This window comes from Gekko japonicus, unplaced genomic scaffold (assembly GCF_001447785.1).
Source record: "Gekko japonicus isolate JY-2015 unplaced genomic scaffold, Gekko_japonicus_V1.1 scaffold1758, whole genome shotgun sequence".
Classification (NCBI taxonomy): domain Eukaryota; kingdom Metazoa; phylum Chordata; class Lepidosauria; order Squamata; family Gekkonidae; genus Gekko; species Gekko japonicus.
In genome coordinates, this window is record NW_015167104.1 from 52,361 (window position 1) to 63,323 (window position 10,963).

Consider the following 10,963-nt stretch of genomic DNA (forward strand, 5'->3'; position numbering starts at 1 on the left):
AGCGATCTGGCTGCTGCATAAATTAGTTTGCTCTGGGGCCATCCTTCCTGAGTTAAGACAAAAATGTGTGAGCCAGAGGCTAAAAAACTGTGAGCTAGCTCACACTAACTCAGCTTAGAGGGAACACTGCCCCAATACTGGTGCACATGCAGGGTCACAATAGACATGTAGTGTTCCTCCCCCCACAGGGCTATTTTCGATTTGGAAAGGGTACACAGTGGAAGGTTTAAATCTTCCCTTCCCTCACACCATAGTCTCACTCCAAATCAGGCCCATATGTACCTAGGAAGCGAGGTTTTTAAATGCTGGGTGCTCCACACATGGAATTCCCAACATATTACCTAGTTAAACACTGTATTGTGTTATTTTGATCCTAATAAGCATGGCTTTTGTCTGCCTCCGTATATGCTCACAATAGACACTAATTTACAGTAAAGTGAGTCAGATTGCATGTAGAGATTTGTCTATTGCATGCAAATTCCGCTCTCCTCTTATCATGGGACTTAAGGTGGCATCTTTACAGTTCCCAATAGGTCTCTTACCCAGGGTCAGACCTGCTGAAGTTCACAACCATTAAAAAGAGCTTAACACATTCATAAAATCAAGGTCATAACTAAACACAACAACAAAATAAAATAGTTGTCCAAAACCCCAGAAAAAAAGTCGAGATGCTAATAGCTTTTCTGTAACTGTGGGGGATTAGAGAAGGACAACAAAAACAGGAGATTAGCATTAATTTCAGATTCTCTGGCTTCAACACAGTTTGTTAGGAGTCATGTTGTTTTTATCCCTTTGAGGAAAGATAAGCAGAACTCTATTTGACTTCTCCAGTCTTTATATGGAACATGTTGTTTAGTCAAAGGTTCAGTATCAAAGCATCTGAATCTAATCAGACACTCACTGGGCAATCCTAAACATGCATACTCACAAGTCAGTCCCACTGTATTTCATGGGATGTTCCTCAGTAAGTGTGCTTACGACTGTTGCTTTACAGTGCAATCGTAAGCAGGTCCCCATTCAGAACTGGCATGGTCCCAGTAAATACCGTGCTATACCAAAAAGACTGCAATCCTACACGCAATTATTTGAAAGTAAGCCCCACTAGGCAAAGTGGGACTTTTTTTTTTTGCCATCAAGTCACAGCCGACTTACGGTGACCCTACTGGGTTTTCAAGGCAAGAGACATTCAGAGATGGTCCGCCATCGCCTGCCTCGGTGTAGTGGTGGTCTCCCATCCAAACACTGTCCAGAGCCAACTTAGCTTAGCTCCTGAGTTCTGACAAAATCAGGCCAGCCTGGGCTATCCAGGTGAGGGCAATGTGTGCCTTACGTCCAGGTAAAGATAGTATTGACTCTGTCAAGGAAGCCATGGCCTTCAGTTTGCCAAGACCTGAGCTAGGCTGTTCATGACAGGAGATTTTGGAGGTCATTAATTCATAGGGTCCCCATAAGTCGGAAATGACTTAACAGCACATAACACACAAAGACAGTATAATATTGTATTGAAGATGTCACTGAAGTGTTAACATCCTCATACACACCCACACACACAAATTGTATGGGGACAGTTTTACCCATCACCCTTGATATTTACACCCATCTGAGCACAGCCCTGATGCAATAAATAGTCTTGGGGGTGCCACTGGACTCTAGCTTCATTCTCACAGCTCTTTATTAACTCTTGCATTTTCGAGGCCACCTGATCCAATTTCAGCTCTGCATATGCATCTTGGCTCTGAGTGGCCCCTCCTCATGGCTGCCCCCCACCCTCTTTTTTCCTGCACGTAGCCCCTGAGGCAATTTTATTCCAATCTGTCTGAAGAAGTGTGCTTTGCACACGAAAGTTTAAACTTTGAATAAAACTCTGTTGGTCTTAAAGGTGCCACTGGACTCAGACTTTGTTCTGCTGCTTCAGAGCAACACGGCTGCCCTCCTGAAAGATCAGATGTGTTGTTGAAAGCAAGAGAGTGTTCTAAACAGTGATTTTAAAGTCACTTACAAGGCAACTAATTTCAACAGGATTGCCCCAAATCTCAGAGATGCAGACATAGGCTAGCTCTGAATACAAGACCCCTTACTTTCAATAATAACTTTTACAGGACTCATGGGCTCTTTTTGTGGATGGAACTCCTTTGCATATTAGGCGACACACCCCTAATGTAGCCAATCCTCCGAGAGCTTACAGAGCTCTTCTTACAGGGGTTACTAAGCTCTTAGAGGATTGGCTACATTAGGGGTGTGTCACCTAATATGCAAATGAGTTCCTGCTAAAAAAAGAGCCCAGATAGCCCCGCCATGATCACTGTTACTTGTTCCCCCATAAAAATGTTTAGGGCCTTGAGTACATAAAAAGCTTTGTGATTTCTATGTAACTCTGCAAAGCAAGCCATTAGGGATCCCATTACACAGATTCGAAAGGGAGACTAAAAGAGAATGGCTCGCTCATCTCCCAAGTTTGTGGTGTAGTAGAAAAACCTGTGCTAACCTATGAGTCTTATCCACAGAACTAGGTTTAACTCCTGTACATAAAAGATGACAACTACAAGCGTCAACAACCCAATTCCAAACACATCTGGGTGTGTGTAGACACTCGTTTACCCATGTGTACAAGTGCATTCTTGACTGCAGGAATACAGACCTAGTGTATGGACTAAAGCAATGTGCACTTATTTACTTCCAAGTAAGCACACCTCGGATCAGGCTGTAGGGGACTGATCTGTGAACCAAAAAGTCCCTGGTTCCAGTCTCATCATGAGCATTTAAGAATGCTGCTCTATCGTAACTACACATTAGGATAATGAATATTTAACCTACCTTAGAGGGTTGTTGTAAAGCTTATGAAGACAGATGTGAAGCACTTTGAACAATTCAGGAATATATTATTTATATATTCAACTTGCTTACTTCTATATTGCTTACTTGCATACTTATAGATTGCTTACTTATACATTATGAATGCTTACTCTGGAGTAAGCCCAATAAATTCAATTAATCTTATATCCATCGATAGGATCACGCTACATAGAATTTGAGGGAAAATGTAAACAAAGTATTTTCTTTACAAGATATACAGACCTTGCTGGGCAACCATTTCAAGCTTTAAAAAAAAAAAAATCTACTGCTTTCTTTGTCTCAAGTTCTCTCTAAATGCAGTAGAAAAGATCCCAGTAGCAACTTAAAGACTAACAAAATCTGTGGTAGGGTATGAGCTTTTGTGAGTCACTGCTCACTTCTTCAGATCTCTCTCTCTCTCTCTCTCTCTCTCTCTCTAAATGCTCAGTCATTTTCTGTCTCTCAGAGATCAAAAAACTTCTTAAACTTTTGCCCTCCCTACTAAGCCTGCCTCTTCTTTTTATCCCTTTAAATACAGGACAGAACAGGTTGCATTAATTTAAAACCCATTCAAACCTTCTCTAAGTATCCTTTATAACACAGAACTCCCTGTGCATACAGGAAGAACAATTGCTCCACTGAGCACCGCTCACCTTCCAGATTAGTAAAGACAACCAGGGGAAACCTTTCAAAACTCCATTGAAAGGTGCCTCTTTCTGACAGCCACCCAGCTGTCCTCTCCCCTCCCCTTACTGTGCCTGGGATACTTGATTAATTGTACCTGGCTTTTGTTCACTCCCCCTTTTTAACCATATGTCTCCTTCTCAGAAAGCCTCTCTTCCCTCCTTAAAGGCGCTCTGTTCTTTTCCAGCCTAGTAGGAAGCTGGATTTCCACTCCTCTGACAATCAGAAAACAAACCCTGCAGTAGTCAAGCCTGGCACCTGTTATGAACACATCTGGGAAAGTCTGTGAACTGTTCTGAAGACGGTAGCCCAATCTCAACCACCTTTATCGATGTGTTTTTATTCACTTTATAGCCTGCCTTTCTCACTATTGCACAGTGTGGGATAATGCAGTCACACAGCACAAGACAACCAGTAATCAATGCAACGGGGCTGTGATCACAAAAAAATAGTCATTTTTTAACTCAGTGGTCCCGTTGATTTCCACAGGACTTACGTGTATTTAAGACTGCAGCTTCAACTGCATGGTACACTTGACAGGTACCGTCTTCAGCAGCAAGTAAACATTAGGTGATTTACAGTGCAAATGTAAACGTGTATACTCAGAAGTAATTCCCACTGAATTATATGGAACTTACTCCTAGTAAATGTGCACACTTACCTGGGAGGAAGCTCTTTTGAACATGATGGGACTTACTTCCAAGTAGACACACAAAGGATTGCGCTGAAAGAGACTCAAGGGGGTCTGATAATTAATGGGCACTTTCATAGGAGTCTCATTAAACACAGGGGCAGTCTTAGCCAATGGGCAATCAGGGTAGCTGCCCCACGCCCTAAATTGGATGGGGGCCCCCTAAGCGGCCACAACCCTGCCCCGATGACAAAGAGAAGGTTCTCACAGCTGCCACTATTTGTGCCCACCCTCTTTGCAGCCAGGGAAGCCAGATTCCACCAGCAGTAGTGGCCCCTACCAGCCTTGCATGGGCTGAGTAACACACCTTGATGGCCCCAAAGGGAAGGAGGGTTGAGGAGAAAGAGAAAGGCCTTGGCGCAGGCATTGCACCAGGAATGGCATCATCACTTTGATATTTGAGGAAAACTCTACGGTAAAACCTGCTTCTACCCTAGAGGTTTTGCCCAAGCACAAGACTGTCACCTGGATGTCACTGGGAGCCAGTCTGGTGTAGTGGTTAAGTGCACAGACTCTAATCTGGGAGAACCGGGTTTGAGTCCCCACTCCTCCACTTGCACCTGGGCTGGATGACCTTGGGCAAGCCATAGTTCTGATAAGAGCTGTTCTTGAAAAAGAGCAGTTTCTGTCAAGAGCTCTCTCAGCCCCACCCACCTCACAGGGTATCTGTTGTGGGGAGGGAAAGGAGTTTGTAAGCTGCTCTGAGGCTCTGAGTGAAGGGTGGGGTATAAATCCAATCTCTTGTTCTGATGATGATGACATCACTTCCTGTGTGATGCCAGCCAATGATTCTGGGGCCCAAACCTGTACTTTTGCCCAGGGCTACAGAATCACTAAAACCAACCGTGATTAAACACAGTGACTTCTAAGAGGAAACATACTTTGGTTACACTGCAAGGCTGCAGTATAAGCTTATTTAAGTGCCAGATTCACTGGAATAAGTGGGACTTGCTTCTGGATACGAACGAATAGGATTGGGCTGTAGAGCTATACACCCTTTCTTGGGCATAAGCCCCACTCAGCTCAGCCTGCATAGCTCCAGTTCTAAAAAGCTGACCTCAGCCATCCCCATTTTGTGACCATGGCCTAAATTTCCCTTTAATTGCCATGTTTTTATTTATTAAAAACATTTAGACATGCTGTTCCAAAGCGGTTGACATCATTAAATAATCAGTGTCTGCAATTAAATGTGAGACTCGAAATGCATGCCTGGAGGATTGCAGTGGGGCAGCTGTGTTAGTCTATTATAGCAAAACAAAACAGAAGCTTAGTGGCATCTTAAAGACAGACTAACAATTTATTCCAGTATGAGCTTTCACGAGACACAGCTCACTTCTTCAGATACAATAGGAAGAAAGAAGCTCGTTTACCTCATTTATACAAAAAATTACAGAAGAGGAGGAGGGAAGAGGAAGGAGTTGAGCAGAGAGAGGCCTTGCATAACAAATTAGGTGAGATTTTCTATGCCTGGAGGAGGCAACAGAGTGCAGTTCTTTTTTTACTTCTATAGCCAACATGCACTCCTGCCACAAAACTGTCCAAGCACTTCCAACGGATGTGGGCAAGGTCCCTTTCACAGGTTGCAGCCCTTGACAGTGCTAACCATTCCAACTCTGCTTATCCAGGCCTCAAAAAACTGCATGGCAGCAGATAAAGATTTGCATTCTCATCGGAGAGAAACTTAGATTTGAGAAGTAACTGTGCAATCCTAAACAGAGATACACACTCTTCTAAAGCTATGGAAGTCAATGGTCTTAGACCAGTGTAACTGTGTTTAGGATTGCACTGTAAAAACCCTACAACAACACCCCCCCCCCAAAAAAAAGACTGTGACCAAAATGCCAAGCATATTAAATCCAACTGACTGTCTTGGTTTAAGCATGCCTAAATGCTGTGTCGGATATCTTTTGCCGCAGGTTCTAACTCAAAATGCATTGAGTTTGACATTCCTGCAATAAACATTGCCCAGTAAGCATAAATAACAACCACATCTGTTTTCTCACAGAGCTAACGCTTAATCCTCATGCAAAGCAAGGCTGCTTTCCTAGTTCAACGATACTCAAATTTTGCAATCTCCCCTTCCCCGGAAAAGTACATAAAGACCCAATTGTTGTTGTTGTTTTAAATGCTTTACAGCTGAAAGTAACTGAATAACCTTCGGGGAAATGTAAACTCACTTCTTTAGAGCATTCTTACCCTGCTGGAGGTGACTTAGTCCTGGAAAACAGCTGTTTTTTACTTCTTTTTCTGGTTGCATTTTTCCTTGCAAGAACTCCCACTACGGACTTCAGGCTACAATCTGTTTATTCAATTTACTGCGTGATTTGGTGTGTGTGTGTGGGGGGGTCTTCCTGTCTTTCAGAGCTTCGTTCACCAGTGTGTCTTTTCAGCATTTTGCTGGTTGTTGAGTAACTTGGCATTGTTTGATGGGTTTGGGGAGAGGGCATAACCTGGATTTATTCCTGACACACATTCTTGACACACAACCATTCCTGACACACATTCCTGACACACAACCATTCACGTTACTCTTGCGCAATAATATCAGTCTCACATGCTATTCGAAGAGCAGGCAAGGGGCCAAACTACACTTCCATCATTGGAGCTACAGGTATGTAATCTAGCTGGGGGGGGAACAACTGTGGTGCCCCAATCAGGATCAAAGCATTGGCCCTAGGGAATGAGGGCGGGTTCCCAACATCGTTCCTGCCATAGGGTTGCCAACTTCCAGGTGAGGCCTGGAGATCTCTTGGAATTACAACTGATCCCCAGATAACAGAGATCAGGTCCCTTGGGGGGGAAATGTCTGCTTTGGAGGGTGGCATTATACCCTGCTGACCCTTTCCCCCTCCCTAAACCCCACCCTTCCCGAGGTCCATTCCCAGATTTCCAGGAAATGCTCAGCTCAGAGCTGGAAACCCTAAGTTGCCAACTGAGATGGCCTCTAGAATCATAGAGTTGGAAGGTACCTCCAGGGTCATCTAGTCCAACCTCCTGCACAAGGCAGAAAATTCACAAATACCTCCCCACGCGCACACACACACACACCCAGTGACCCCTGCTCCATGACCAGAAGATGACAAAAAACCCTCCAGGATCCCTGGCCAAAATGGTCTGGGGAAAACTGCTTCCTGACCCCAAAGTGGCAATCAGCACAAGCATTAGTCTCAAAAGATCAGTATTGTCTGCTCTGACTGCCAGCTGCGGTCCTGGGTGGAGGTCTTTCACATCTACGACTACCTGATCTTTTTACTTGGAGATGCTAGGGACTGGATCTGAGTCATTCCCCAAGCAAAGCAGGTGCTCTACCACTGAACTCCAGCTCCTCATATTCCCCTTTCCCCCCCATACTGGGACTTAAGAGCCAGTTTGGTGTGGTGGTTAAGTGCGCGGACTCTAATTTGGGAGAACTGGGTTTGATTCCCCACTCCTCACTTGCACCTGCTGGATGACCTTGGGCAAGCCATAGTTCTGTCAGAGCTGTTATCTCAAGGACAGTTCTGGAAAGAGCTCTCTCAGCCCCACCTACCTCACAGGGTGTCTGTTGTGGGGAGAGGAAGGGAAAGGAGTTTGTAAGCCGCTCTGAGACACCTTCGGGTAGTGAAGGGTGGGGTATAAATCCAATCTCTTCTTCTTCTTCTTCTTCCTAAACTTACTGTGAAGGAGGAGCTGTTTTCAATCAGGGAAACAGCATGAAGATTTGCCCCTCCCCTTCCTCAATGCCATGGCCCCGCTCCAGATTGGAGGGAGGCACAGCAACTTTGTTTAGCCAGTTTACACATCTGGAGTTGGAGTTAGGGAACTCCAGCATCCAAGCTGGGCCTTCACACCAGTGAGTTAGTGACTCAGTTTCACATGGTTAGGGTACCATTCTTTAGACTTCCTGAGGCCCTGAAGCTTATTCCACCACTCTTACTCAAGGCAAACTCCTCCCCCGGTCTATTCCTCACTTCCTGTTTCTCCTTCAAACTGCTTCTGTCTCTGAACCCCACACATATGGTTGCAGACACACAGTTGACCATCACTGTACTAGTGTCCCTTAATGCCTTCTCTCCTGTTCACAGCACAGATGTCCTCCTGTCTTTCCTTGTGTTTTGGCCATTGTTTATACACTTTTGAGAAGCTGGAAAGTTCATGTGCATTCCTTAACATCAATGGTTAGGGCATCTCAGGCAATAAACTGTAGCCAAACTCTCACAGGCCATAGCATCAGACTTTTTAAAATCTGTTTTCCTCAAGTTCATTTTCTCGTCATGGGTTCATCAGATTTCTGTGGTGGTGGTGGGGGAGGTAAATTGGCACAACTACATGTTGTGTGCTTTAATTTGACACCTAATTTGTCTTTCTCAGTCTATAACAAATGTTCTACAAGATTATCGAAAGCTGGCTTTGACTGTTCAGATACATATATTGTATAAAACCAAAGGTCATTTCGGGGGGGATCGCGGGGGATCGCAGTTCCCCCGGGTGAGGTACGGGGGGCGGGGCACATGACGAAGCCCCGCCCCCTGCTTCCGGCCGCCCCGCTTCTGGCCCTCATTCAGCCAGGAAAAGGCAGGAGAAGAGCCTGGAGGGTAAGTTGCTTCCTCCCTGCCTCTCCCCACCCCTGCTTGCCTGGGGCCAGGGAGGGCCTTCGCGGGGCTTCCTTGCACTCCAGCTGACCTTGCAGGTCCACCGCCGGGCCCCTCATGGGGCTCAGCAGTGGAGCTGCAAGGCCGGTGGCGGCGGCCGGGACCGTTGGGGGCGGGGTGTGTGGCCTTATGACACACTTCCGGTGATGTCAGGGGGTGTGGCATATGCTAATGAGTTATGCTAATGAGTTCCCCTAGCTCTTTTTCTACGAAACGACCCCTGTATAAAACTGTGTTTCCCAGCCTGTGTGGGTCAGGACCCAAAAGTGGGTTGTGGAGCCTCTGTGAGCGGGCTGCAGGCCAGCCCTCTCTTCTCTTATGGCCACCTCTGCCCTTTCTATTGCTCGCTTGTATTTTGGAAACCAAGATCTGACCCAGGAAACAGTATCTTCCATACATTAGTTGGCATTTTTTCCCTTCCCTGAATATACGTGTTGATCAGTTGAAACATGTCCTGATGGTTACTAGAGTGAGTTGCTTAGAATCTTAGGAGGGAGCAGAGGGAGTGATGGAGAAGGAGAGGGTGGTCAAAGGCTGGAATGTAACCTCCATATGCAAAGTCTGTGTATGTCAGAATTGCCACTTGCTTGGGGTATATAGTGGGATGTGGGGACATTTGTGCCCTTTGAGCAATGTTTGTTGGTTTCTCAAAAACATCTGGTTAGCCACTGTAGTGCTGAACTAGATGAGCGCCAAGGTCATAGCAAGACACCGAAGAACCTAGGGCCAGCCCTGGATGTAGGGACACCAGCTCCCTCTCGGCAACTGGTAGGGGATGGGGGGACTTACCAGGAGAAAGAAGAAGGACCAGGCCACGTCATCAGTGTCATACAGGAAGTCACGTCATCACACTGCAACATTGCTGTGACAGTCTGGTATTTGGGCAAAAACTCTACGGTGGCTTCTGCCATAGAGTTTTGCCCAAACACAAGAGGATCACCCAGACATCACTGGCATGATCACATCACTTCCTGTGCAATGCCAGCAACATGGCCTAGGCCTTCCTTCTTATCCTGGTAAGTCCCCCCCTCTGGCCACCTGATCAGCTGCTGGGGGGCAGGGCTCGGCAGCAGGGGACCCCCACCTCTACCAGGAAGTCTGACAACCCTACCTAGATGGGTTGCCACACCAACTAAACTTGCAGTTGTGGGTCACCATATCCCTCCTCCAAGCACAAATAGTTCCTCTCCATATTTTATCATGAGATCTCTATGAGATTGGTTAGAGTGAGCCCAGAATCACTCACAAGTTTCATGGATCTTGGCATTTGAACTTGTCATTTCCCTAGTTCAAGCCTGACTCCTTATCCATCACATTAGCTGTCATTTGCCTAAGTAAATTCTGTTGAACTTAATGGGACCGAGTAGGATTTGGCTGTTTTGCGTGGTTAAAAACTGACTCCATTAAGACAAAGACAATTGTGTTCAGTGACTGCTTAGAAAAGGAAGATGAATATTCCCTTCCCAAATGGTGCCCTGTACAGTGATGTTGGATACTACAGTTACACTATTCAGCACTACTCTAAAGAGAAATTTTGCAAATAAAATAGTAGAGCCAGATTAAGTGTGTTTGGATTGTGTGTCATATCAAGCGACAGGAAATATATGAGGCAAAGAACTTAGAGGAGAAAAGGAACTGGCAACGGCAACTTACGCTAATTTTTGGCTGTGCGCAGTGCTGAATCCAGCAAATGAGCAACTTCTGCTGATTCTTCCTCCATCAGCAGGAGAAACAAACGTTAGTTTCACTGACATGATTCCTGGTTAGTTGGGCTCTCACCTCTGGAAATAAAAGGAAAACAAGCTAGTCAAAGGAAGAACTTGGGAATAAAGAATAACAATACAGGCTCTGGAATGATTTGAGACTAGTGATCATGTTTTGTTATTTTGAGATCAATGGTCCTCATTAACAAGAACAAGAATTTCCCCCATTTTGAGCAAATACCAACTTGCCATCGAACCTCAGGTAGTTTCCTTTTTTGTTGGCTGCTATTAGCCCTGCAGTTACACAATCTGTGGCCAAATTCTTATCTATTATAATGTATCTGAGACACTCTCCTGCTATGGATTAACATGACAATCTCATAATTTTTAAAAATGTTATTTTACCAGTGGCATAATTTTTC

General features: G+C 45.3%; 1 protein-coding gene across 1 annotated transcript in view; it reads right to left on the reverse strand.

Annotated features, from left to right (window-relative positions):
• FAM65C (family with sequence similarity 65 member C) overlaps positions 1-10,592 on the reverse strand; it is a 53,615-nt gene extending 43,023 nt beyond the window's left edge. The window contains exon 1 of the mRNA XM_015412936.1: positions 10,492-10,592. Coding sequence (XP_015268422.1) covers positions 10,492-10,592 — 101 coding nt within the window. The remainder of the gene's footprint in view (positions 1-10,491) is intronic.
• Positions 10,593-10,963: the final 371 nt, after the last annotated feature.